The sequence below is a fragment of the Ambystoma mexicanum genome, chromosome 2p (genome assembly GCF_040938575.1).
Source record: "Ambystoma mexicanum isolate Mex_15411 chromosome 2p, UKY_AmexF1_1, whole genome shotgun sequence".
Lineage (NCBI taxonomy): Eukaryota > Metazoa > Chordata > Amphibia > Caudata > Ambystomatidae > Ambystoma > Ambystoma mexicanum.
The window spans coordinates 1010779328-1010805163 of NC_090923.1; the positions used below are offsets into that span (position 1 = coordinate 1010779328).

Sequence of the window (25836 nt, forward strand, 5' to 3'; positions counted from 1 at the left end):
ACCGCCCCTGGGAAAGGAGACCCCACCGCCCCTGGGAAAGGAGACCCCACCGCCCCTGGGAAAGGAGACCCCACCGCCCCTGGGAAAGGAGACCCCACCACCCGTGGGTGACATCAAGATAAGGTAAATGCTGTAAGCATGCCAAAGCGCTAGATAATTAAAGGGCTCTTGGGATAACTAATGAAAAGGTAAAGCTCTTCAAGCAGGGCAGAGCGCTGTTATTTAAAAGAAACTGGAATAACAAGAAGATGTTACGTGCGGTCAGCAAAGCAGGCGGCTGATAATTCCAACCGAATTTAAGTCCGCTGTTTGTAAAGGAGAGTGCTGCTAGTAACGGTGAATCAGAGAGGCAGGTAAAATTGCAATGAAATGCAATGCAGGTGAGGCTACTGAAAACCTATATCCCTGATTAAGCAATTGAACTGCCAGTAACATGAGAATAAGTAAAAGTAATGTATGGAAGGCATAAATAATGAGGAATTATTGTTTAAAGTTAAAAAGGTGCACTGCTATTCAAAGAGCAGAGCGTTAATTTAGAAATTACAGGAACAATTTCCCATGGTGACAGACACCAGCTCATCTGGCTGTTTCACCGGTTTCTGCCGGAGCGGCTGCAGCGCTTGCTGAGCATTTGTCTGTGGTGTGAGATCCGTGCTCCTTGCGAGTTTCGGAGCTACTGGTGACATTGTTAAACTTTGCAGATGCCGTCTGGCAATACCATATGAAGACAAGTTTGTTATCAAAGAAGAGGAAGATTCAGAAAAAAGAACCCTCTCACATGGGCATGCAGCGACCCTCACTGTTGATGTTGTGTAAGGAAATAAAATGCATCGGACCTGGATTGGATGTTGTGTTACGCACAACGGGAAGAAATGTGGATTGCGAATGGGCGATGAGGAAAGAAGGGATGTCCGTTGCTGTGGAGATATGTGTTGGAATGACCAGTCACGGTATAACGTACTGAAATGTTCTTATAAGTCAGCTGACTTACAGATATTTAGTTAAATGAAGATTGTTATGGCCCAAGGAGGGAATAAATGGTGCTGAGCAAACGGAAATGTCAAACCAAAGCTGCCATCATTTATTGAAGTATGCCCATAAAATAGGTGGCGTAATTTATTAGGAAGGTGGACTCCATCTAAGGAACTATGAGTGCTTTTAAGAGTAATAGATATTAGCATCAGACTATCAGTGTTCGGTCATGCTTTGCAAATAATGAAAAAGGACAAATATTTTCTTTCAGTGAACAGTACTTACTATGTTAACCGACCATGTTATACCATGCTATAGGGAGCTAGAAAAAGCACATTAGGATTTGATACGGAATTACAGGTATTTTTGTGTCATAATTATAAGGAATGGTATTAGGGACGGTAAATTAATGACACGCATTATCTAACATAACCAATGTGACCAAAGTTATGGTAACAAGGTTATGCTATGTAGCATCAAAGGGTGCAAGGTATTAATTGCATTTTTTTTTGTTTTTAAAGTGACACAAGTCATATACATTTAAAACAAATAGGTGCCCAAAATGTTGATATGAAATAACAAAGGTTGCGCTTTTGGCTAGAAGTGGAAAGTGTCATATTTAAAAAAAAAAAAAAAAAAAGGAATGCCTACCAAATGTTGATTGGAACTAAAAATAATGCTACAAAGGTGGCACATTTGGATAAAGTGAACTATGTCACAGGTTTTCTTTTTTAAAAGAGCCCAAATTGTTAATTGTATGTGTGTGTGTTTCTAGTAGGGGCAAATGTCATCTTGGATGTATAAGTATACAGCACATATAGTACGTTGGTAGGTTAAGTATTACGGAGATGGGAATTGCAGTCTGAGGATTGTTTAAGACGTGATGATGCACTGGGTTTCCCATGGGTCAGCAAAAAGGATGTGGGTTAAGCGAATATTTGTGATGCAGGTATATGGTGGCCTGCTTTATCCTAAGGGGTATCTAAAAGAAGGTATATATATTCTGTGATGGTGTTGTGGGGTCCAGTATTTCAGGGAATTACCTCTTAAATATTAGAGTAAAAAAGAGGTTGAGAAATGACAGCAGTCGGTTCATGCACGCATTTATATGGTGCATGCTACTGCAGTGTTTATAGCCAATATTTGACAATGCAGGCAATTGACATTAGTCACTGCATGCACACATTGATATGGTGCATGCTGCTATATGTTCATCTTTTTAACTTGACTCCATATTATGGTTAGTTAAATTGTGTGTATGCAGAGAGCTTTTTCATTATTCGTTGAGGGACCGGGCTGAATGAATGAAATGTCATGTTGTGAGAAAGTATTTGTGTGAATTTTGCACTTTTGCCAAATCCATTATTGAGGCTTTGTAGGAGTCATAATTTTCATGCAATTCCACCTAGATTTGAACTAGGATTCCAACACGAGAAATTGTACTTCAAAGAGCGTATTTCTTTGCTGCTTTTGCATGTAGTTACAAAGAACTACATATCCCTGGTGGTCTAGTGGCTCTGTAGCTTCCTCAGCGGCACGCATGCAGAGGCTGTTTTTCGCCAGTTCTCGTCCAGGCTTCTACGGGCCTCTTACACGCATCTGTTATACTGGTGAGTCCCCTCCCGGCACACTTTGGCTGTCCTATTAAGACACTTATATACACATTTGTCTGCTAGCTCTCGGTACTGTTAGAGAGGGATACGTCGAACTAGGCTGAGGGACTGAACAGGTCACCCACTTCGGGTGTAAGTGATGAAATCGGCATTATCCACGCCGGCAATGATACAGTTATAAACAACATTTAAAACTGTTCACTAGCAGTTGTCCCTCAGTGTGAGGGAAATTAAAGACTCACAGGCAGAAAATAAGCTTGCTAAAGGGCTACAATCATTATTTACCAATAATAGGTGGCTACTTCTAAATACCAGATCTCTGATAAAGCACTCCATAGAAATGGCGGATTATATTGTAGAGCAGGATATCGATATCTGTACTCTATCAGAATCATGGCTTCATTCAGCAGCAGGGCCTTCTTTAATGCTAGCAGTGCCAGACGGCTACAAGATTTTTAGGAAAGATCCACTATGTGGCAAAGGCAGAGGGGTGGTGCTTATTTCTTGGAATAATCTACCCGTTCGCCAGGTTAATCTGGTGGAACTCCCGAACTGCAAAATCCTACTAGTCAAACTAGAACTTGGCCCTAACACCACACTTAACCTATATGTATTGTATCATCCGCCCCAATCCTACGCCAGACTTTGTATCTAATTTATGTGAAATGATCTCTTCCGCCCTTTAACAAAAATCTAAAGTGGTCCTTGTTGTGGATTTAATCTAGGTTTTCATGACACCATAGATTTATTGGCAAAAACAACTGACACTGCATTGGAAAATCTTGGTTTCACTCAACATGTCTTGCAACCAACTCATTCCGGTGGCAGAATACTTGATTGGGTGGCCTCACATGGAATACGGCTGGATAGGGTTGAAGTGAACCCATGCCCATGGTCGGATCATAGCTTTGTATGTTTTGAAATACCATCGATTTCAACCATAAAGAAAGATAAACCATCACAAGGGGGCTGCTTTGTCGTAACTTGCGAAAACTCATTCCAGTGACTTTAGCTCCTCTCTTTGCCCCTCTTTTGAATAACCCTTTTCAGTATAATTCAGCAGCCGAAATGTCATCAGCATACAATGAGATGATGACCAAAGCTGTGGAGAGCTTAGCTCCCCAGAAGCAAAGAATGTAAAAGACAATGGGCCTCATCACGCGATGGGCGGTAGCCATGGTGCTATTAGCATCATGGCTGCCTCCCATACCGTGTCCGAGTCCGGTCTGGTTCAATGGGGACTAACCGGGTCATTCCGACCCTGGAGGACCCGGTAACTCCTCATTGAACCAACCATTCCCCATTCCCATTGAGCCCTGATAGGGCTCAATGGGAATGGGGAAGGCACTAATAACGGGCCCACGAATAGCAGGCCCGTTATCAGCGCCCTGGTCCCTTAGCGGGACCCGTAAAGGACGTGTGGTCAGACCACACTTTCTTTGAGGCTCCCGCTAAGGGACCTCGGAAATGGGCGGTAAGGGATTACCGGCACCCGTCTCCTTGCTGTTACCGGTAATTCCTTACCGCCCCGCTCGGAATGAGGCTCAATATCATCTAAAAGCTGGTGCTAGTCAGAAATCCGAAATCTGAAATATAAGAAAAGGAAGGCGTTACGGAAATGGCAAAAAACATCATCTCCTGATGACAAGTCAACCTACGCCTATGCAGCAAAGGAGCACAAAGATGCCATCTGTACCGCCAAAAAATGCTTATATGAGAACAGGATTAAGAGTGCTGTTTCAGACACCAAGGAACTTAAAACAGGTCGAAGACCCCTGTCCAATTAACGCTACAATCATGAAAGACTCTGACAGGTGTACCCAAATCGAAAATGCTATGTGCAACAAGATTACTATGATCAAAGGGGCCATTGAATCCAAGCTTGCTCAATTGAACACCACACCGCCCCCTGTTCATACCAGTCACCTGCCATATGCTCCTAAACTTTTTAAATTTGTGGAGGTGACTGAAGCAGAGGTCCTAGATTTAATAAAATTGGATAAAACCCACCAGTGGCAAATGGGCTATCTGCCCTGCCAAAGTAGTTAAATTGTGTGCCATCTCTCTTGCCCCTCTTATTACAAAGTTTGTAAATGCTTCTTTCAGAGATTGTTTGGTTCCAACAGATGTCAAACAAGCATGGATCACTCCTCTTCTAAAGAAACCATCGCTGGATCCTTATGTGGCGGATATTTATCACCCGATTACAAACTCACCCCTTTCTCCTAAAGATTCTAGAAAAGATAGCACATGGTCAAATCCAGGATTTTCTGAGTACACATAATATGCCATGCCCTAAGCAATCAGGTTTTCGGAGTGCACATAGCACTGAATCTACTCTGTTCGATCTAAAGACTAACATACCTCTACACATGGATAAGAGCAACACTTCATTGTTGATCTTACGGCTGCTTTTGATTTGGTAGATCAACCCACACTGGCTAGCAGACTATTAGAGCAAGCCTCATTCACTAAACAAGTTGTTAGCTGAGTGCTTTCCTGTCAGACTGTACAGTTAAAGTTTTCCGTGAGGATGCCATGGCAGAGAGGTATTCCTTAAACTGTGGCGTGCCACAGGGATCATGTCTTCCTCCAAATCTCTTTAATATTTTTATGATCACATTGTTTGATCAATTAGATGCTGAAGGTACTAGTTATGCTAACTATGCGGACAATACTCAGTGTCTTTTCCCACTCACAGGCGACTACATCAGAGACACTTAGGTCATCAATTCCACGTACAACCAAATTCATTCTTGGATGTTGCATAATGGCTTAGCCCTAAACAACTCCAAAACAGTGATCGTGATCTTGTGGACTGCTCCTAAATTATGCAATTTAGATCAGGCCTACTCTTCCTTTCCAATTGCAGACTGCCTGCTTCCCACCCTCAAGAAAGTGAAGACACTGGGAGTAATTATTGATCAAGAGCTCTCAATGGGGTCACACATAAGTAGCTTAGTGTCAAGTTTATCTTAGTACATTAAGTTCCTGGCACAAATTAGGCCGTATCTTGAAGCTTTGAGTTGTGCCGCTTTGGCTAAGTTAATCATAGGCAGCCATCTGGACTACTGTGCCAGTATCCTACTAGGCATTGGGAAAGGAGAAATTAACTGCCTACAAGTTGTTCAAAACAAAGCAGTGAGGGTTGTGGTAGGTCTAAACAAAGCTGATCATGTATCAGTAGCACGGAAATCACTACACTGGTTGCCTATAGCAAAACGGGTCATGTTTCGTACCCTATGCATTGCACATTCATGCCTTCATGGAAATAGTTAATCATATCTTACAGCACAGCTAAAATGGTTACCCGACAGACACAGCCTTGGATCCAACATCACAGGCCTACTGCAAATCCCTAAGGCAAGACTATAGCTGGTAAAAGAAGGATGTTTTCCAACCTCTACATCATGATTATGGACTACCCTACCCCATGATCTGAGGTTGTGCCCTAGCCTCCCCAGATGCAAACGCAAACTGAAAACATTCCTCTTCAAATTAAATAGAGAACTATAATGTTGTGCCTGATCTCTGATCCACTGCCTGTTTTTATATTTTGCGTGTTGTTGGTCAGTCTCAGCGCCCTTTGTTCAAGCGCTTTAGAAATAAATTAAAAAAATAAAGAGTGGTGTTGGTATTGCTTGTGGCCGCCAGAGAATTGTGGTCCTGATTGTGGGTATTTCCTCTCCTGTCATTGTGTCTGTATGGGTCTTCTGTCTATGTAGTCCCTGTTCTCTCTATCCATTTGGGGCGTTTGTTCTATTAGTTCTATCTGTTCCTCACCACTTACTAGATAGCAGAGCATCTGTTGTGCTTTTGCTCTGCAGCTCTCTCTCCGAGTTTAGTTTGATCACTCTGGTTCTGTGTTTGGTTGATAGAGAGGCGTGTGTGTATCCTTCCCAGTTATCCCTGTGTACGTTTTCTGCTGTGAAAGAAAGGGTGGTGTGTAGTATCTTGTATCCCCTTCCCATACCTCTGTGTTAGAGCTACCTCAGTGATGGGGACTGGTGGGCCTTCTCCTTCACCTGTACTTGTAACCTATCAACCAAGAACTAATAAAGGAACCTGCTTCTACCCACCTGAGGGTCCCTACTTTCAATTACTACATATCTGATTCTCTTTTCCTATACTATGTATGGCACAAATAGGCTATTTCTAAAGTCCACTCAAACACATGATGCAAGTTTTAGGTTTTCTCTTTCTGCTGCTAATGCTCACAATGTTCTCTTGTGATGTCGCCAGGGATGTCTCCCTCCTTTCTTATACTTAAGGTGACAGTGATGAAACTTTGTCCATTAATGCAGTGGCCAATTGCCAGAATTTAACCTACAGCCACAGGGGTGCACATTGCTGAATCAATCATTTTTACCATTGTTAAGGAAATCACATTATCATTACGAGGTATGCATCTCACTGAGGTGATGCCTTTACCCATTGAACTTCCATGTTCATAGTCCTCCTAATTGCCCTTCAAGGGTCTGTTTAATCTCTATTAATGTAGGGGGTGAATCAGGAGCAAGGTACTAGCAAGGCAAAAGTCACTTGTCACCTCAATTCTGCAAACGCACACAATTTAGTACTCACCAAACATTAACAAGCACTAGCAACTGATGAGTGCAAATTTTGAGGCCTAATCTAGGCACAGTCAAAAGAAAATTCATAGTTGTAATAATCATTAGAAAGACTCACCGCCTCCCATGGCACCCTCCTCCAAAAGTTCTCCCCTCCAGCCCGGTTGATTCGCTGAATGACCCCATGATCCCCCCAGAGATTCCAATCGGTGAGCAAAGCATTCCTGGGTGGAGGAATCCCCACCCCTATCCTCCAGGTCAGACTTGGACAAAGTCAGAACCCTCCCTCCTTCAGTCCCTGATGGCTTTAATGAGTCTCCCAGGTTTGCAGCTGTCGATGCCCCACCATCCATGCTTAGAACCCGTGCATGTGTTTTTGCACTGGCAGCGCTTGACGTCCTGTGGGCATACGTCCTTTTGGCTGGGCCCCCCTCTGGATTAGCAGGGTCTGGTTCTGCCTTGGGGGCCTGCCTTTTGCGCTGCTGGACATTCTGTCGCTCAACTTCTGGCGAGTAGCATGAGGTGCTGGAGGAGCTGTCACTACTGTAATTACGTTGAGATCGCATACTGGAAGTTCGACTAATGTCGCTACCGTCACTGGAATCCTCGTCCTCAAAAAACGTCTCACTGTATGCTTTGGCATCCAGTATAGTCCGTACAGGTGCATATTCCTGGTGATAAGCACAGTCAAAGCTACCACTTCCATGCCTGCGGGAGGGCTTCCGCCTGCTGGATTTGTGCCCTGAGCCTTGCCGCAACAGGTTTAAGTCCTTAGGCCGTACCACTGGCTCCATTTCAGGCAAGTTTGCCAGCGCTGCCAAGATGGGCTCAGAGAATCCAAGACCCCCAGTCCCTTTTCCCATGGCCTCTGGCCTGAGTTCACTTTGATAATCCCTGCCCATATGAGATTCTGTCCTCTTTAACCCGTCATCAACAACATTCTCATTTGCGTTGTCTAGAAGTGGCTCTGCTTGAATCACAGTGTCAAAGGATTCCAAAGTATTCTGTGTGTCATCATTCTGGCTGGCAAAGTCATTCAGCAGTCCCCCATTCTCTTCCTCAGGCTCCGGGGATTTCAGGAGTTCACTATCAGACAGTGCATCTGTGTCACTTTCCTCTCCATCCTCTTTATTATGTAAGGTGTGCTTACACATTAGATGCTCTGGGTCAGTTATGCCGGCTGGTCCACCAGAATGACCAAAGGATGGGCTATCAAGATGTGTGGAGTTGGTCTTCTCACTCTTGTAACTACTAAGGGTGCTGGGGGTCTCCTTGTCTGTCCCACTGAAGCAACTGTCTGAGGATCCAGTTGTCTTTGGGACCACATTTGCAAAGCCCTCTGAGGAGCCCCTGTGGTCTAAGGGCTTGTAATTGCCAGATCTCCGTTTCTCTTTTCGGCTACTAGTCCTCAATATATTTCTGTTTGTCATAGAAAAGTTGAGGAAGCCTTCACTCAGCTCCGCACTCAGACTGCTCTTGATCAGAGGGCTCATGGGGGCATCTGTGATGCTTTCCGATTCACTAGCATGCCAGCTCACTGCCGGCTGAAGTGCTGACACAGCCGGTGACCGGCTCTCCCGTGGCCTCCCGCTCACTGGTGACTGATCGGAGGAGTCCGTGCTCTGTATGGACTGGGTTTTTTGGATGGGAAGGGTAGAGAGCCTTTTGCCTTGAACTGCTGGGCCGTACTGTTCTAGATCCGGGAGAGATGGCACTTCTCCTGGCACAGTGAGGCCAACAGGCCGAAGCTGGTAATCGCCAACTGAAACAGAGAAAGTAATACAGTGAGAAAATGCTCTTATTCAGTTCAACGATCCACAAATAACTTTGCAATCCCCTTTTCTTAAAATCCTCTGACCTCCCCAGTAATTGTCCCCTTTAATGAAATTCCCTCTCATTAGCATGCACTAACAGCTGACATTCAGTAAAATCAATACAGACTGTTTCTCAATTGAAATACAAAGCACATGGTTAACTTGCTTCAGAAGGAGCGTTTTGAAGTAGTAAGGTTTCAGTAGGCACCCCACTAACGCCTAGTAGAAATCATCCTTCCAGCAGATTCTAGAGCAGTTAAGACAATATTTTCAGTACAGCTTTTCTGCCCCAGGACAGTACCCCTTTATTTCAGGTCAAAGCAGGTTCCACTCTAATCCTTCAATTCTATGTCAAGACCGGAGGCTCACATTATGCTTCTCTTTATTCAAATTCGTAGAGAAAGCTCAAGCAGCAAGATTTATGCACCAAAGTTATAGTAGTGATGACATGAAAGGGTGCAGAAATCCCTTAATAAACCATTTAAACCTATTAAACAACAGTGTCCATTGAGGTAAAACTATGGGAAGATAAAACTCAGTTTCCCAGAAGGCTTAGGTGAAGTCAATAACTGGTCACAGAACACGTGACTGAAACAGCCAATGAGGCATGGATAGTATCTCTCTAAATAGCAGCTATCTGAACCACTTCCTCTTTCTTTGCTGCTCACAGCAAGAGATAAGTGGAAATTGGTTTACTCATTTTATGTTCATTATATTTATAGGAAGCGTTAGCACTTTTAAAGGTATTATTATTGATAGTCTCTTGACTGCACTGTTGTGTCACCGTTGTCTCTGTAATGATATTCCAGTCAGGCCGCGATCATATTCACGGCCCGCTCTCTCCGACATCAGCTGATTTTAACAGCGGTATCGGAAAGTTCACACCCCACAAGAGGTGGCTCGCGTTCACTTGCGAAGCCTCCGGTGGCTCATTTCAGTGAGTCTGTGCAGGATTATATCTTCCGACGCCAGCTGACTTGCAGCGGGGTCGGAACCCCTCATTACACTAGTGGAGACTTACGATTCACACGCGTTTTACCTTTTTCCCGGCACCCGCGCCCCTCCTCCCACACCTTCTTACCTTCAGGGAGCGTAGGAGGCTGCGCACAGGCTTCGTATCAGGCAAGGACCTCGTTGGTCCTTCAAAACACACCAGCAGAGGAAGCCTCACCCCTTTGGTCCTTTACTCTGTTCCGGTGCTCGCTGTCGCATTTCCTTTCAATTCAAAGGATTTAACGTACAGCGAGGGCCGGAGACACTGTCAACAGAGGATTCTTTCGATTTCTTTGCAATAATTACTGATTTATTAAAATAAAGTGTAGGAAGACAGGATAAGGCTGAATCACACCCACTGACAGATATACAAAAAAAGAAGAAAAATGAAAAAGAGGTGGAATTTTACCTCAACACACATGGCGGCTCAATACTCTCCCTAAGCTGATCAGGAATGGTTGGAGGAGGAAGAAGAAGTATATGAGGAAGAGGATATGGCTACGGCAGACAGTTTTAAAAGAGTGCTGGGCTCCTCAGTGGAGACTACCATCAAAAAAAGCAGTGTCTGACAGGCTGCTACCTATCCAACAGCGCTTGGATAACATGGAATCCCACCTAAGGGCAGCACCCTAACAGGAGAAAAAGAGAACTCAGAAGAGAAAGAACACTTCTGAAGGGGGACGTACTCCAGCTCGCAAGAGTAAAGATGACTCTTTGACCCCCGATCAAAGCAGAACCAGCCTCAACCACAGCCACCACCGCCATCACGGATGCCCTCTGCAGGCTCAAAAAAGCCTTTTTGACCAGCAGGAGACCCCTTCCGATCCCAGGCCCTCTCACCGGAGGAAGACAATGCGGGTGCCAGACTCTCTAGCCCGGAGGAGTATCATCAGGGCACGGATTACTAATATGAGAACAAGAGGGGGTATCTCAATGATCTATGTCCTCAAACCTCAGAAGAGGAGGATCAGCAGGACATTGGGTCTAGACCCAGCACATCTGGGAATGTGGCAGCACCCATTCCAAAACAGAAACCTAGCGAGCATTCTGCTCTTGACGGAATGTTCGTTCCAGAGGACCTAACACAACCCAGGTTATCTGACTGGGCTCTGTTGTCCAGGGCTATGGAATACATTCAAGCAAGGCTTTGTCGGCCCCTGGAGAAGAAGGTCAGAGCCAGACTCAGAGCAGAATGCCCCCGCCCAGACATCCCAGGAAAGGTAGCCCTTACTCCAGAACTGGATGCAAAGATGATTACATTTTTGGGGATGAACAGCAAGGACCCAAAGAAGGGCATCGACTGAGCCTGAAGGTCTTGCCAGGACAAAGTACTAGATATCACAGGTCCCTTGGCGAAAATAATGGATCTGGCGGAGAGAGCTCTAGACACTGGGAAGCCAATTGGCCCATCCAGTCTCTCTGGATGGTCTCAGAGAGGGCTATGTTTGCTCGGTAATGCCAACCGCGCTATTTCAGCAGAGCATAGGTAAGGCATTCTCATGAAGATTGACCCCAAGCTCGGGGAACTCGCCAACACGGAATCAGGCACAGCCACACAGGGACTGCTGTTTGGCGACCCCTTCGTAAAGCAGATGTCCAAATATGTAGGAACCCTTACCACCTTAGATAAGGCGCAGGCATCAATCAAGAGAGTTTTCTCCACCAAGGTTTTTTCATGGGCTGGACGAGGCAGGAGTCATTCCTGCAGCCGTTACTCCTTCGACAGAAGGCCCCAACAATTAAGAGACCAGCATTCCCACTGGCAGGATAGATCAGACACCTTCTTCCCTTCCAGAGGAAGAGGAAGGGGCTGCGGCTGGAGAAGGGCAGCAAGATACCCAGCTCAACAAGTCAAAGTAAGCATTGCAGCTCAAGCGCCGCAAACGCCATGAGAGAGGATAGCTCTCTTTGCACAAGCGTGGAACTCCTTATCAGGAGATGCCTGGTTCAGGGAAACCGCAAGGAGGTTTCACTTAGAATTCTTTGCCCAACCCTTTCAAGCGCGTCGTCCAGCACAGATGGTTATATCGCACACAGACGGCTCAGCGCTAGACAACAAAGTGTGCAGTATACACCTGAAACACGCTATATGTCCATGCTCAGACCAGGGAGGTTTCTTCAGCCCAATATTCCTTGTGCGCAGGAAGCAAAAGGTTCACCCAGTAATAAACCTCAGAGCTTTGAACGACTTCATTCTCTACCACCATTTCAAAATGGAGGGAATTCACATGTTCAGAGACATTCTAAGACCAGGCGACTGGCTCATTCGCCTAGACCTAAAAGACACATATCTGGCAGTGCCCATTCACCCAGCATATGTGAGTTACCTAAGGTTCACATGGTGGCATCAGGACTGGGAGTGCATGAGCTTGCCCTTCGGCTCTCCTCGTCACCTTGGGCCTTGACCTAACTCTTCAGGACGGTCGTAGCACAGCTCAGGGAGAAAGGCATCAGGCTTATGATATACCTAGACAGCATCATTCTCATGGCTCAATCTGAGGACCTGGCAAGGCGTCAGGCCAAGCTCGCCATAGACCGATTTCAAAATCTTTTTTTCCTCATCAACTGGGAGAAATGAATTATCTCGCCCTCCAGGAGCCTAAGATTTCTGGGCTTCATCGTAGACACTCAGAACTCACAGCTGCGTCTGCTGACTCAAGATTCATTCCACCCGCCAGGAGATCCACAGGCTCTTACAGAGAAACGTCATCTCCCTTCGGGAGCTAGCAAGAGTAGTACGTATCCCGTTGTCTTCCATGTCAGGCCCGCTTCATTACCGCGAATTGCAGAGGCTGGAAGGTCATCATCTAAGGCAGAACCTTTCGCACTCAGAGCGTTTAGCACTCTCGCCCCAAGCAAGGACGGAACTCAACTGGTGGCTCACACATATGGAGGCCTGGAACGGCAGAGCAATCTTCGGCTCGACTCCAGACATAGTAATAGAGTCGGACGCAAGCCGTTCAGGTTGGGGAGCAAGATACAGCCCTGTGACCACGGGTGGTACATGGTCCCACAGGAGCTAGAGATGCACATAAACTGCCTGCAGCTACTAGCAGGCTCATTCGCAGTGCGATCTTTCACCAGACACAGAATGAGTTGTTGTATCTTACTCAAGTTGGACAACATCTCTGCCATCAGCTACATCAATCATCTGGGTGGCCCCAGATCGAGGCCTCTGGCAGAGCTGGCCCAGGATTTTTGCACTTCTGTCTAGTACACCAAATCTTTGGCAGAGTACCTCCCAGGACTCAGGAACGAGGTAGCAGACTTACTCCCACCACTCCATTGACTACTGCGACTGGAGATTGGCCAGGGAGGTCTTCACGCGACTCCAGCAAATATGGGGCCCCTTTTCCAGGGATCTATGTGCTTCTCGCCTCAACTCCCTGCTTCAGTAATTCTACAGCTGAAGGCCGGACCCAGCAGCCACGACGACAGATGCTTTTCTACAGATATGGACCAGGGGATTGCTTACGATTTTCTCCCATTCACCAGGATAGCGAGGACCCTGGCGAAGGTCTGTCTGGAACAAGCAGAACCCGTCCTAATAGCACCAGTCTGGACCTCTCAGACTTGGTATCCAGTTCTACTGGAACTTTCATCGGATTCTCCAATCCTACCAGCCCAATTTCCGGATCTCCTGTCCAGTCCGACAGGTCAACGCCATCCCCTTCTCTTGAACAGGTTGTTGACCCTAGCAGCCTGGAGGATTTCAGGGCAAGATGGAGAGTGCCAGGGATTTCGAACAAGGCAGTCAGCCTTATCGACGAGAGCTGGGCCCCCACAACCTTTAAGAGGTACTCTAACTCTTGTAGCGCCTGGGCTCGCTGGTGCTTGGAACGAGGGCTCCATCTAGTTTCAGCACCTGTGGAGGAGACTTAAAATTTTCAGGCTTTGTTAGTGGAGCGCGGTTTGGCTTGCAGGACTGTCAATGCCTACCATTCCGCAATCTCAGTGGGACACGAGCTGGTCGAGGGCTTCCCAGCAGGGGGAACATCACCTCGTCTGCAGGCTACTCAAAGATATTCGCCCAGTACCGCATCGTACCGCTTCAACAAGCTTTGAGACGTGAACACTGTACTTAACCTTGTTAGAAGACTAGTCTCCTGCAGCAGAGTCTCAGATGTTAGAGCTCTCGACCCAGCAGGCAGGATGTTCTCCCCAGACGGAATAGTCTTCCACATTTCCAGAAGGACTAAGTGTCACTCAAGAGTGATATCATATCCAGCCCTTAGCGAGCAGCCCAAACTATGTCTAGTAAGGTGCCTAAAGGTCTACGAAGAGGTGACTGCGCCTCTCAGGACCAACAGCAACGGGCCGTTTTTGATAGCACTCCACAAGCCACATAAAGCGGTTTCTGCCCCTACCCTAGGCTCGCTGGGTACGCTGGACTCTCGCACAAGCAGGAATTGACACCAACTACTTTGGCCTGAACTCAGTAAGAGGCGCCATGGCATCCTAGGCCTTCCAGGTAGGAGTCTGATTAGAGGACACTATGACAATGGCAGACTGGGCAGGGGAGTCGGTTTTCAAGCAATTCTACCTGAAACCGGTAGAACAACCCGCTACTGTAGTGGCAAGTAAGCTAAGAATGTCTTAATTCTATTAAGGACAAGAGGCGAGCATTATCCTGCCTGATTGAAAGAACATTAACAATACAATAACAGGAGGGTGTACAGTTATTCAATCTGTTAGTTGAAGCTTGCGATTGTTCATCTATTGTATACAATGTACAGTTATATTTAACTTGACACATTTATTTCCCTCCCACACACATCTAATAGGGTTATTACACACACGAGGTAAACTTCAGATGTTTGCTTCTCTCCTTTCCGATAGAGACTTCAGACAAGCCCTCTTAACCTGAACGGTTCACCAGGTTGTGCACAGATACAAAACTACATTGCGCATGCATCTGTCATCTCGTTTCTATGGTTTGCATCATCGAAAGAGGAAGTGGTTCACGGATAGCTGCCATTTAGAGAGACTAACCATGCCTCATTGGCCGTTTCAGTCACGTGTTCTGTGACCAGTTATTGACTTTACCTAAGCCTTCTGGGAAACTGAGTTTTTTCTTCCCAGGGTTTTACCTCAATGGACTGTTTAATAGGTTTAAATGTTTTGTTAAAGCATTTTGCACCCTTTCATGTTATCACAACTATAACTTTGGTGCATAAATCTTGCTGCTTGAGCTTTCTCTATGAATTTGAATAAAGAAAGAGAAGCATAATGCTTGCCTCCGTGCCTCTAATAGAATGAAGCATTTCTTAACAGTTATTCTGGAAAATCTTTATTCATTACTTTAGTATTGCATTATTTCAAACGCACATACCAATCCGCCCTCAGCTTTAGAATGTCATTGAAATTATTCTGTTCCCTATCCTTTGATGAATACCCTTATCTCAGAAACGACAGAGGGAGTGGTTTGCCCATTTATTTGAAAAAATTATACATTTCCCTGTAATTTACAACTTCTCCTAGGAATGAATATCCCTTTTTAGAGTGATATAGGCCGAAAAGAAACAAATATTTAAGCTACTGGAAACATTCAATTTGGCATTAGTCTCATCTTTCCTCTGTATTTCTCCACCTTACTATTTCTCTAGAACTGATCGGAGTTGTAGTCCAAAACAACTGGAGAGCGAAAGATGGGAGACCATTGGTTTTAGAGTCTAGAGAAACCAAAGGGTGGCTAGATGTAGACCATTCTTCAAATAGTGAATGTAAAATCAGATGCAATTTCGTTACATCAAGTGATAGAGGCAAATGTTAAATACTGCTTCTACTAGTATCTGGAATCCAACTGATCATTGCAAACAAATCTGCTCATGTTAAACCAGTGATGGGAACAGACCCCTGTTCACTTTAGATTTGTGATGTCTATATAGTTATTCTAAGCCCAGCCAAACAGGTCACATTTATGCTTGTAGTCTCTGTCCCAACATCATATCAATGCACTTTAAATAAAACAAATGTTTTTTAAAAGAAAAATCAACTATCCCTAACCAGACCTTTCCCTAACAGTTGGAGATTGCTTTATACAGCAATTTGTCTGCAGTCAAATGTACTTAAGTTCATAAAAAGGTTTAATCCACAACAGTATTCACACAAGGAAAGAACCTCTGGCTCAACTGCTCCAGAAGTGCATTCTGGGCTGTGCAAGCATTCCAGAAAGGAATCTCATGCGTAACGCAAGACAAAGAGCAAATTAAACTTAAATGAAAAGGTGTCCAATTTAATTGCCAAAGGTCCAGCCTCTGTTGTAGTAACGGGTCAGTAAACATATAGCCTGAAGAATTTCAACAGGTGAGACTCTGATTTAGACTTCAAGTGGTGTGTCTGGTACACTTATTCTCCAAAGGAGAGGTCACACCTGTTGAAAATCTCCAGGATTAGCCACCCAGGGGAACTTGAACAGCAGGGCGCTTATTCAAATTGAAAAAAAATTGAGGAGAGGAGGTATTGACTCCTAGTGGGAAAAATGGGTTTATTATTTCTGATTCATGAATAATCAACAGTATCTTTAGTTGGTTATAAAATTAGGTTCATTAGTATTACTCCACCCAGCACACAGGTGACTTTTATGAACTATCTGAATGTCGCTCTGTTGCCCTCAATGAAACAAATTCTGTCTGTCCCAGCAAATAAAAGTGCCCATACACAAAAGGTGGCACTTCAATCTCTGCTGCCGATCTCCTCCAAGGTTAAAATAATCTACTTTGCGGTCTCCAATGCTCCACAACTTCCCCTTGCATCTCCATTGTCAATCACAACTGGTTTACTCCCTTCCTCTGCATGCTTGCAACATTGGAGTTATTTTTGATGATGAGCTTAACCTACACCACTATTAAAACTACTGCAGTCAGGATTACCTACTGAACATCAGGAAAATCCATCACCTCCTGATGTACAACTCCAGTAACACCCTTATTCCAACCTTGCTACTCTGCCGTCTTGACTACTTTGAAAGCCTTTTTCTTCATATCAATCTTTACCCTTCTTCTCTGCTAGGCAAGATACGCAACTGTGTTGCTGCCTTCTACAATTCTTCTTCCAACACCGTTGTGCTAGTTGGCTCTCAATGAAAGACGGCACCCTCCTTACAATTCTCATACCGGTCTTTAAATGCCTGCATGGGCATGATCCATCCTACACATCCAACACTATTTCTACATCCAACACTATTTCTCGCTACTGTCTCACACGCATCCTTCAATCTTCACTCTAATATCGGTCCCCATCTACCTACTTCCACATTACTCTTCTTCCCGACCTTTCTACTCTACTGTCTACTATAACCTGTTTTTAAAGAGTTCTGTATTAAGTCTTTGTACTGTGCAGGGTTTACACCCGCTTGCCTATACCCACCAGCCAGCTACCATCTATTGCACCCTAATTTTGCAAGTCACCGGACTCAGGATTCCCCCACTGACCATTGAATGATTTGTCAGTGTTTGCAGTGAAAACACCTACATACTCAATAAAAAGAATAAACATACATATGAGTGAAACAGCACTAGCCAACCTCTAGGCACAATTAAGTTGATAAGACAGAAGATTGTGTTTCCAGCATAAAGGGGCGAAGAGACTAAATGAACCAGACAAGAGCCCAGTCATTTCCTTCATGATGAAGGCTGGAAAGCATACACCAAAAAAATTGTCAACCACCACTCTAGAACACAAAATGCACAACCAAGCAAATGCAGACAGAGCGACTGTCTGCCTCACCTCTCCAGCCAATTGCACATTGCTTCTCACCATTAATGTATTCCTTTCTTTACCACTTTAAAAACAGGCCTTGCCCTCTTGGTAGGCATCCTTTCTGCATTTAAAGCTTCCATTGAGTATCCTTAAGTTGCACAGTATTATGCTTACCAACAGTCTCTTGTGAATTCACTTTCAGCATGTGGCGATCCGCAGTCGTCACAATGACGTTGTTCCGTCCCTGCTCCCAGACAAGCTCCCTGATGTCTGAAAGATACAGGAACTCATTCAAGTCAGGAGATAAATGGCTGGGTTAGAGGAATCCCAGCATGACATTCCCTAAAGATGGTAGGGGTGTGTTTTACTTAATACTCATGCACAAGCTGACTTGGTGAATAACAAGGGAGAAACAGGACGAAGGAGACAATGCTGGGTGGGAAATTGCAAGAAGCCCTGTAAACATTTAAGCATAAAACCAATATTGCACCAAGCAAGCAAACATTTCCAAACCTCTCAAGGGATGGCCCAGCGGTGAGAGGTTCAGCACCAAATTTATGATATGTGGCCAAAGGGTGCGTTTTACAACACATTATCAATATATTGGCCATGCGTTTAAGGGAATCTCAAAAGAAATTCTAATAAGTTTATTTACTCACCGTAGAACTATCGTACTATTAGTAATTTAGCAAATTTAGTCATAAGAATTAGATGTCCAACATCAGTGGAAGGTAACCAAGCAGGCACGTTAAAGAAAAAACGCAGTGAAAAGCCTGTAGTTTTGGTGTTCGTACAAGCACTAGCTTTGTTAGGGACTGGGCAGGGAGCTCACAGGCGGCATTCTCGCCTTGGAAGCAAGAGAATGGCGTGCAACACAGGTTCGATACCTGGTCCCATGCTTAGAAGCTGGAGGAGTCCAGCACTAAGTGTGATACTGATGATCAATGCAAAACATTTAAAAAACTGGCATCATATGTTTGGATGTTTAACCAATTTGCCAGCTACTGATCATATGCCCAGGTAGTAAAAACATGTGTCAGGTACTGCCATGAAAGAAGCTGCTACTCCCACCATATGGCAGTCAGTGCTATCCTATAGCCATTTTTGTCACCAAAAGCCCAGGTACTCGCCACTGCCAGGTACTACCACAACAACATCAAGCAATAGCAGCTTTGCGCTTGACTGAAATTACGCACACTATTGCAAGGAACATGGTCAGTAAGCATAGCAGTGAGAAGGATTTTCCAATAGTTCTCTTATGGGGACTTAGTACAATCAAGCCGTTGGTGGTAAGCAGGGTTTCCCCTTGACCTCACCTGACTCTCCAAGTGTTCTCTTTAGAACATGTCAAGGCTTTGCTCATATTTATAAGTATACAGTAAACCATTGTCCACACAGTTTATTACCCGAAAACATTTTCTTTGTAAAAAAGTTGTGCAGCCAGAATAAAGCCAAATTACAAAAACTTACTTCATGTTTTAGAAGTGCAGCGAAAAAAAACAGTAATGTGGATTCCAGAACTGGCAGGAGTAAAGATGCCCAGCTCTAAGCGTTCCCTCTTCTGCGATATACTGCAATTAACTTTGGGGCAGACCGCGGCATAGAATGTGAGACCAGAAGGGGCAGAGCAAGTCCACCCATAAAAAAGGACACAAACTGATAGAGATGAGAACCGAGAAAACCTGGCCCTGAGGACAAAGATGAGAATTATGGCCAGTGTTCAAATGTTCATCAAGGAGTTCAGGATGACGATAATGGAGATGAAAACTGAGCAGAGGAAGATGTTCAAGAGGACTCTGGCTTTATAAACCATGTCAAATAGTATGGAAGTTAGAGTGGGGTTGTTAGAAAAGGCAGCAGCATATCTTACTCTTCAACTGGTAACTGCTAACAAAAGGATTGTCGATCACAAAAGTTTCTCTCGGCATAGCAACCTATGCTTAACTGGCTTCTGTGAAGGCACCCTGAAGCAAGACACAGACAACCAATTAAAAGTTCAAAATAGAATGGTTTATTAAATCAAATGTCAGGATGGTTGCAGGCCTACCTTGCCGTATGCTAAGGTGGGATTTCCCTACCTGAACGAAACTAAGGCAAGTCCGAGTCAGAAAGTTCAACTTAAATGTCTGTGTCCAAAACCTATCCTTGTCCTCACAACTAAAGCTAAACAATGTGTAGGGATGTCAACAATACATTTTTTTTTATCCAAACCAAGTTCTGAGCTTCTTCCAGCTCCACGCTTCCTTTTGAGCTCCCCTTCCCCAAGTTCAAGAAGGTTCCACAAATGTCTCGAGATTACCTTTCCAAGTTCAAACAGTTCCACACATCCCTGGGGTTCCCTTCCCCAAGTTCAAGGCAACACAGTTCCAAAGAAAAGGGTCTGGAAGGCTCTGCCATGAAGACAGCATTGCAGTTAATCAAGCCCCAGAGTTCCCCTTCCACAATATCAACTTACACTTGGTTTCAGTCTTCCAATGTTCAACACAACTCCAGGTCAACTTGACAGTTTTTCAGGATTGCCTAACACTTCACTTTAAGTGCTCCTTATTGGTTTATTTCACAATGGGCCTCATTACATGTTTGCCGGTCTGGAAACAAGGTTGCCGGAGCCGCTGTGCGCGATAGTTCTGACCCTGCCAGGCACAGCGGCCATGGTAGGCAGCCTTGTCACGGGAGCACCGGCACCATTGCTAACGGTGCCGGTGCTCCCATGTCCCCACTCACATAGAGTCCAAAAGGACTCTATGGGAATGGGGATTAACAAATGTACAGGCGCCCAACTTCCTGGCCACCAGACTTGTAATAGCCTGGTGGCACCAGGAAGTCAGGCACCGGTAAATTATTACAGGTCCGGGGGCAACCCGCCGGTAGCCCCGGCAGTGTGACTGCCAGACCCATAATGAGGCCCAATGTCTTTAGCTTTCACAATGGAGGATTCCCTGGTCTAGGCGCAGTTGTCAGACCACACGGTCCATCACAGGTCACGCAACCAGGAACCCTACGCTCTTCAGCCCAGACAGGTTCTTCTGTATTTGCCCCTGTGTATAGATTCACATTCACTTAGCTTCTCCTTGTTGGCCTCTTTGTTTTATATGCAGGTTCACACTTTCTTGGATTCTACTGGTTAGTCTCTTGGATTTGCCACATTGTGTCACACATCCTCTGCCAGTCTTTGGCCTTGCTGCATTGTATTAATTCATAAAGTTCACTTTATGGTGGTCTTATTTATTCCCCACCTTTCTGTCATGCTCTTTCACACTTAAGCTCTCATTTCGTATGTTGGTTTTAAATGGGCATTTTCACCTTTAACTTTCATCGGTTCATAGCTTTGCCCACAAAGTTTTAATTCAGTTGAGAATACAATATGCGTGATTTGACTTTGCTGCTTAATTCATATTCAACCTGTGGCTTTGGGTTTATTTCAATCTGTACATGTAACTTTATTCAGCATTCCATTTGGTTCAGACGGCATTTCTCACTTGCAAGTATCCCCTAGGCAAGCCCAGGCTTCGAGTAACAGTCTGTTGCACTCACCGGTCCTTCTGTCCAACCCCAGATTGCTGGCTACTACAATTGCTACTTTCTTTTTTTTGGCGCCGACTGATGCATGGTGAGTAAAGTCTACATTTCTTGCCCTCAACGATGGTTCCCTACCTTTCCGCCAATGAGTCTCTTGCAGAAACAGTGTGTCCAACTTCGACAGATTAAACTCATGTATAGTCGGGGACCGTTTATATGGGGAGTTTAAGCACCGCACATTCAGGGTGCCCGCATTTAGGGCATAGCCTAAACCAATCATCTGGGGCTCTCCAGAGGATCCGAATCGCTCCCCAGGCATTCAAATACCCAATGAAACCCAACACTTCCCCTCTGTTCGTCCTCTCTTCCCCATGTCACACAACCATACAGTGCAGATTAACTTTGCAACTTCTTCTCACCCCCGGTCATCAACAAAAACGTACAACCACCTACTACCTCACCCCCCCATCCGTCAGCACCCAGCCCTGTGATGCTGCACCCAGCATAAAAAGGGCTGGACCACCACCATTCCTCTCTGAGTGGGCGGGCCTCTGCTCCTCACTCCTGGCCTCTACCACTCAACTCCTACTTCTTGGAGACTTCAACATCCACCTGGATGCCTCCTCTCCTCCCTCCGGACTCTTTCGCGACCTCTGCGACTCACTCACTATTCTCCCCTCTGGCCCGGCTCACTCTGCAGGGCACACTCTCAATGTTCTGATCTCCTCAGACCTTCCCCTCTCCGTCCCTCTCTCTACTCCTCTCTCCTGGAGTGATCACTTTCTCCCATCTTCCCACCTCACACTCCCTACCCCTCAGGCCAAGCCACCTACATCACAGCCACCCACCTTCTCGGTCATCCGACCCATGAAACGCGTATCAGTTGAGGCTTTCGCCGAGCCTTCTCACCCCCTCCTCCCCTTTGGCTGACTCTCACCCCGACACAGCCCTCTCCACGCTCCACTCTTCTATATTTGATACTCTTGATATCCTTGCCCCTGTCATGAGAATCCGCCTGTAGCCCAAAGCCAAGTGTAACTCCTGGTATAACTCAGACCTCGTCACCCTAAAACGCAAGTGCGGGTGGCTGAAAGGAAATGGCGTGCTTCATGTTCACCATCTGACAAACTGGCCTGCCGCCTGCTGCAAAGGCAATACAGGCTCTCCGTCCTCACCAAGAAGAGAGCTCATATCCAAAGCCCACGTCTCTACGGCATCTAACAACTCGGCCGAACTCTTTAAAATCTGCAAGGAACTGGCCGACCCTGCCGCAGTCTCTATCTCTCCTGTCCCTTCCCAGGCCCTCTGCATGGCACTGGCTTCTCACTTCATTTCTAAAACTCAGAACATCCTGTCCTCAATCTCCTCCTATCGCCTCCCTCCATCCAATCCATGCTATTTCGCTGGCCCTTCTGCGGGCACCCCCCCCCCCTCCGTCCTTCTCTGCCTTTCCCCTTTTCTCTGCAGATGAGGTTTCTAGACAAGTCCGATCTATGAAAGTCTCGTCAAAACAGGTTCACCCCTGTTCCTCCAAAACTATCAAGGACCACATCGACTCCATTGCTCCTGCCCTGGCGGATTTCTGCAATCACCCCTTCGCCACTTGAGTCTTCCTATCCCCCCTGAAGCACTCCCTTGTGCACCCTCTTCTTAAGAAACCCTCTGCCGACCCCTCCTGCCCGGCTAACTATCGCCCAATCTGCATCACTCCCTTTCTGGGCAAGCTCCTGGAGAAACTGGCCATCACCCAGCTTAATCTCCAAACTGAATCTGTTGTTTTCAGTACAAAAAAGAAGGTGGGTGAGGCGCGCACTCGCGGTCCTGGTCAATTGAACCTGTTGCAAAAAATATAAGTAGCTGGGTCAAATCCCAAAATGGACAAATATTCACGGGGTTAGATCCCTTCTGCTGCAAATCAGGTACTCCGTAATAACAGGGTTAGATCCCTTGCTGCAAATCAGGTACTCAGTAATAACAGGGTTAAATCCCTCAGCTGCAGTTCTGTGGTCTGTAGTTGTTCTCCTCCTAGCGCTTTCTTATCTCAAATAATCATCAGGGAGGCTGTTGAGCAGGTGTGTCTAATTAGACTCAAAGGATTCTGGTAGCTGTAGTGAAAACGTTTTTTTCTATTCAGGTGACCAGCAAGGCAAAAACTGCTGGAGGGACTCTCCAGCTCATGGTACAGTGGTTGACGTCTTCCTGCACTTCGCACGTCAGGTCTAATCAGAACTGTCTGAAACTGAATGCTGAGGTGCAGGATAGACCCCTAAACAGTTACACTCGGGACGGCTCAAAACCGCAAATCAAAGCAGGGGATCGAAGACTGATGAAACTGATCGCACCAGAGATCCAGTCTTGCCCAGCACACAGCCCTCCCTTATGACAGGGAGTAGGGAAGGGACCACCGCCATACAGCACAGTTTCTCCGAAGATGGGGGGGATGGTCACTAGCAGCTCCAGAAGTCAATATTGGTCCACAGGACCGTACAATCAAGGGATCAGGACCCCTGCCAGGGAACCAAGGCAAAGAGGAGTCTCACACCCTCCTGCGCAGGATCAGTCAGAAATATGGCACCACCACGTCGCCTTACCACCACCACAACCGGTGAACTTGTCTCACCTATATGCAGCCGTCCCGGGGGATCCCCCGACCACCTCCAGTAAAACTGTGGATTAAAGTAACTTCGTCAGACACGTCTTGCTTGTGAAGGTCTCTTCCATTGTCTTCCCGTTGGAATCCGTTCTCTGTGCACACCTTGCTTATAGGGACCTCTTCTCTCAGTGTACCATTTTATTGCCAATCGATTCACTATTTGATTTTGGGTTTTAGAGGTCCAAAGTGTCCAGATGTAAGGTGGGCATGGGCAATCCCTAGAACCACTTTGCAGTGACTTTTCGGGACTACTATTCGGGAACAGGGTACTCCTTCAATGAGTCTACTGTGTATAATAACTTTGTTTGAGAGAAAAAAAAAGGTGGGACCCTCTTTCTTCCTTCCTTCCTTCCTCCTCAGATGTCATCTTGAAGAAGGCCTCAGCTTATATTGGATAGTTCCGTTGAACGGAAGTTAGGTCTAGGGTTGTTTCTATTTCTTCGTGTTCAGTCCTAGGGTTTGGGGCTTTTGGGTCTGGGATCGGAACTTGATGAGCCCCACCAAACCCTTTTGTTCCCCTTTCAGTATGACCTTGGTCTGAGACTTCTAAGTGGTCATGGAACACTGCCCTTTCCGAAATCCATGGGGCCACCTTATTCCCGATTTTAACAAGATAAAGAGTGTTTTCCATTATTCTGCAAAAGGGATTTTCACATCACCCTGTAGTCGGGGTCAAACATCCCAACTAAAAGATCTAGTCCATATCTCGAGGCTAACCCACACTTGGATGTTAAACGGGTATATGTACCTGGACTGGAGGGGGAGTTAGTATTAGGTCAATATGTATTATTTGTCTTTCTGCCCGGGCTCTAGTCAACTCTTGTTGGAGTGCTGTGAGAGTGTTTTACAGTGTTGGGATACTGTGCACTGCTTGTTTGCTGAGAAGGAGATTATTTCCATGGTGTCTACTGCTGAGGAGGACCCTGAAGCGGACCCTGTGTTTAAAACCTCACTCGGCAGAGAAGCGCAGCAGAGTGTTGTACTGTGTTTTCTGCTCTTCCCTGCTTTTGCTGTTACACCGATAGGAAGTCTTGCCGTTACGTTCCTTGGCGACGTGGTTCAGTTTGAAACCCAGTTAGCCTGAGTTTATGGTCTCGAGTGGACAAAGAACAGTCAGCATGGGGTGAGTCCAATGTACACTAATTTTTGACTGAAGAAGATGGAGAGATAATATGTTCCAAAGTCACTCCTCCTTCAAGTTTACTTTGTGCATACATTTGTATGTACGGTCTGTTGCAGCTGGGGTGGCTGCATTGGTGTGCCTAGAGTTGCTTTAGTGTTCCTGCTGTTCGACTCAGCGAGAAAAGCTTACTGGTTTATTTTTAAGGCAACCAAGGGCGCTGAGGCTTGGCGGGCAACAAGTGCCCCGTAATATACGGAGGGACAACTCGTCTAAGTCACTTGTGCCAACACAGAAGAGCCCCAATAAAACAGCTGCTATACAACATCAAAAATCTATCATTTACGGAGTGGTGCACTAATCGATGATTTAAGCGCTCCAGAGTTGAAAAGTGTTTTTTCTTGCTAAGGAGAAATCTCCAATTATTTAAGAGAGCAGCCAAGAATACACAAAAAGGAAACAATGACCCACCCAAGCAACGTCATAGTTACGCAAATTCATAATAACGTGGGAAACAGTCAATCCAGGTTTTTAGTGGGGAAGTCTATCCAATCCCTGCCACAAACGCATTCCAATTCATATGGAGACTTAAAAAAAGCTTTGCTTGGTGGACTGGAGTCCACAATCACTACTACAAACATACAGAAAAAAATGAATGACTCCTTCTGGAGTATGTGTGATGTAGACCGCTTTGAGCTAGTGGTCAATTCCAGCCTGTTGATACAAGGTGAGGCGACGGCAGGAAGAGGAGTATTACGATTAGATGATTCAATTGAGGGATCTCAATCAGAACTTCGAACGACTCCCATGCAACATCCTAAAACTCTAACAACCTCAGCCCTTCTGACATAATGCAATCCCAACTCCAAATCCAAAAGGG

At 45.7% G+C, this 25836-nt stretch overlaps 1 protein-coding gene across 2 annotated transcripts in view; it reads right to left on the reverse strand.

Moving 5' to 3' along the window:
• PCNX3 (pecanex 3) overlaps nt 1–25836 on the reverse strand; it is a 1956057-nt gene that overhangs the window by 1603375 nt on the left and 326846 nt on the right. Inside the window, exons 5-6 of one of the 2 annotated variants that reach the window (XM_069644840.1) lie at nt 17839–17934; nt 7275–8918 (exon numbers count right to left, since the gene is read on the reverse strand). In XM_069644840.1, coding sequence (XP_069500941.1) covers nt 7275–8918; nt 17839–17934 — 1740 coding nt within the window. The remainder of the gene's footprint in view (nt 1–7274; nt 8919–17838; nt 17935–25836) is intronic. The other variant, XM_069644841.1, reaches the window with a different exon arrangement.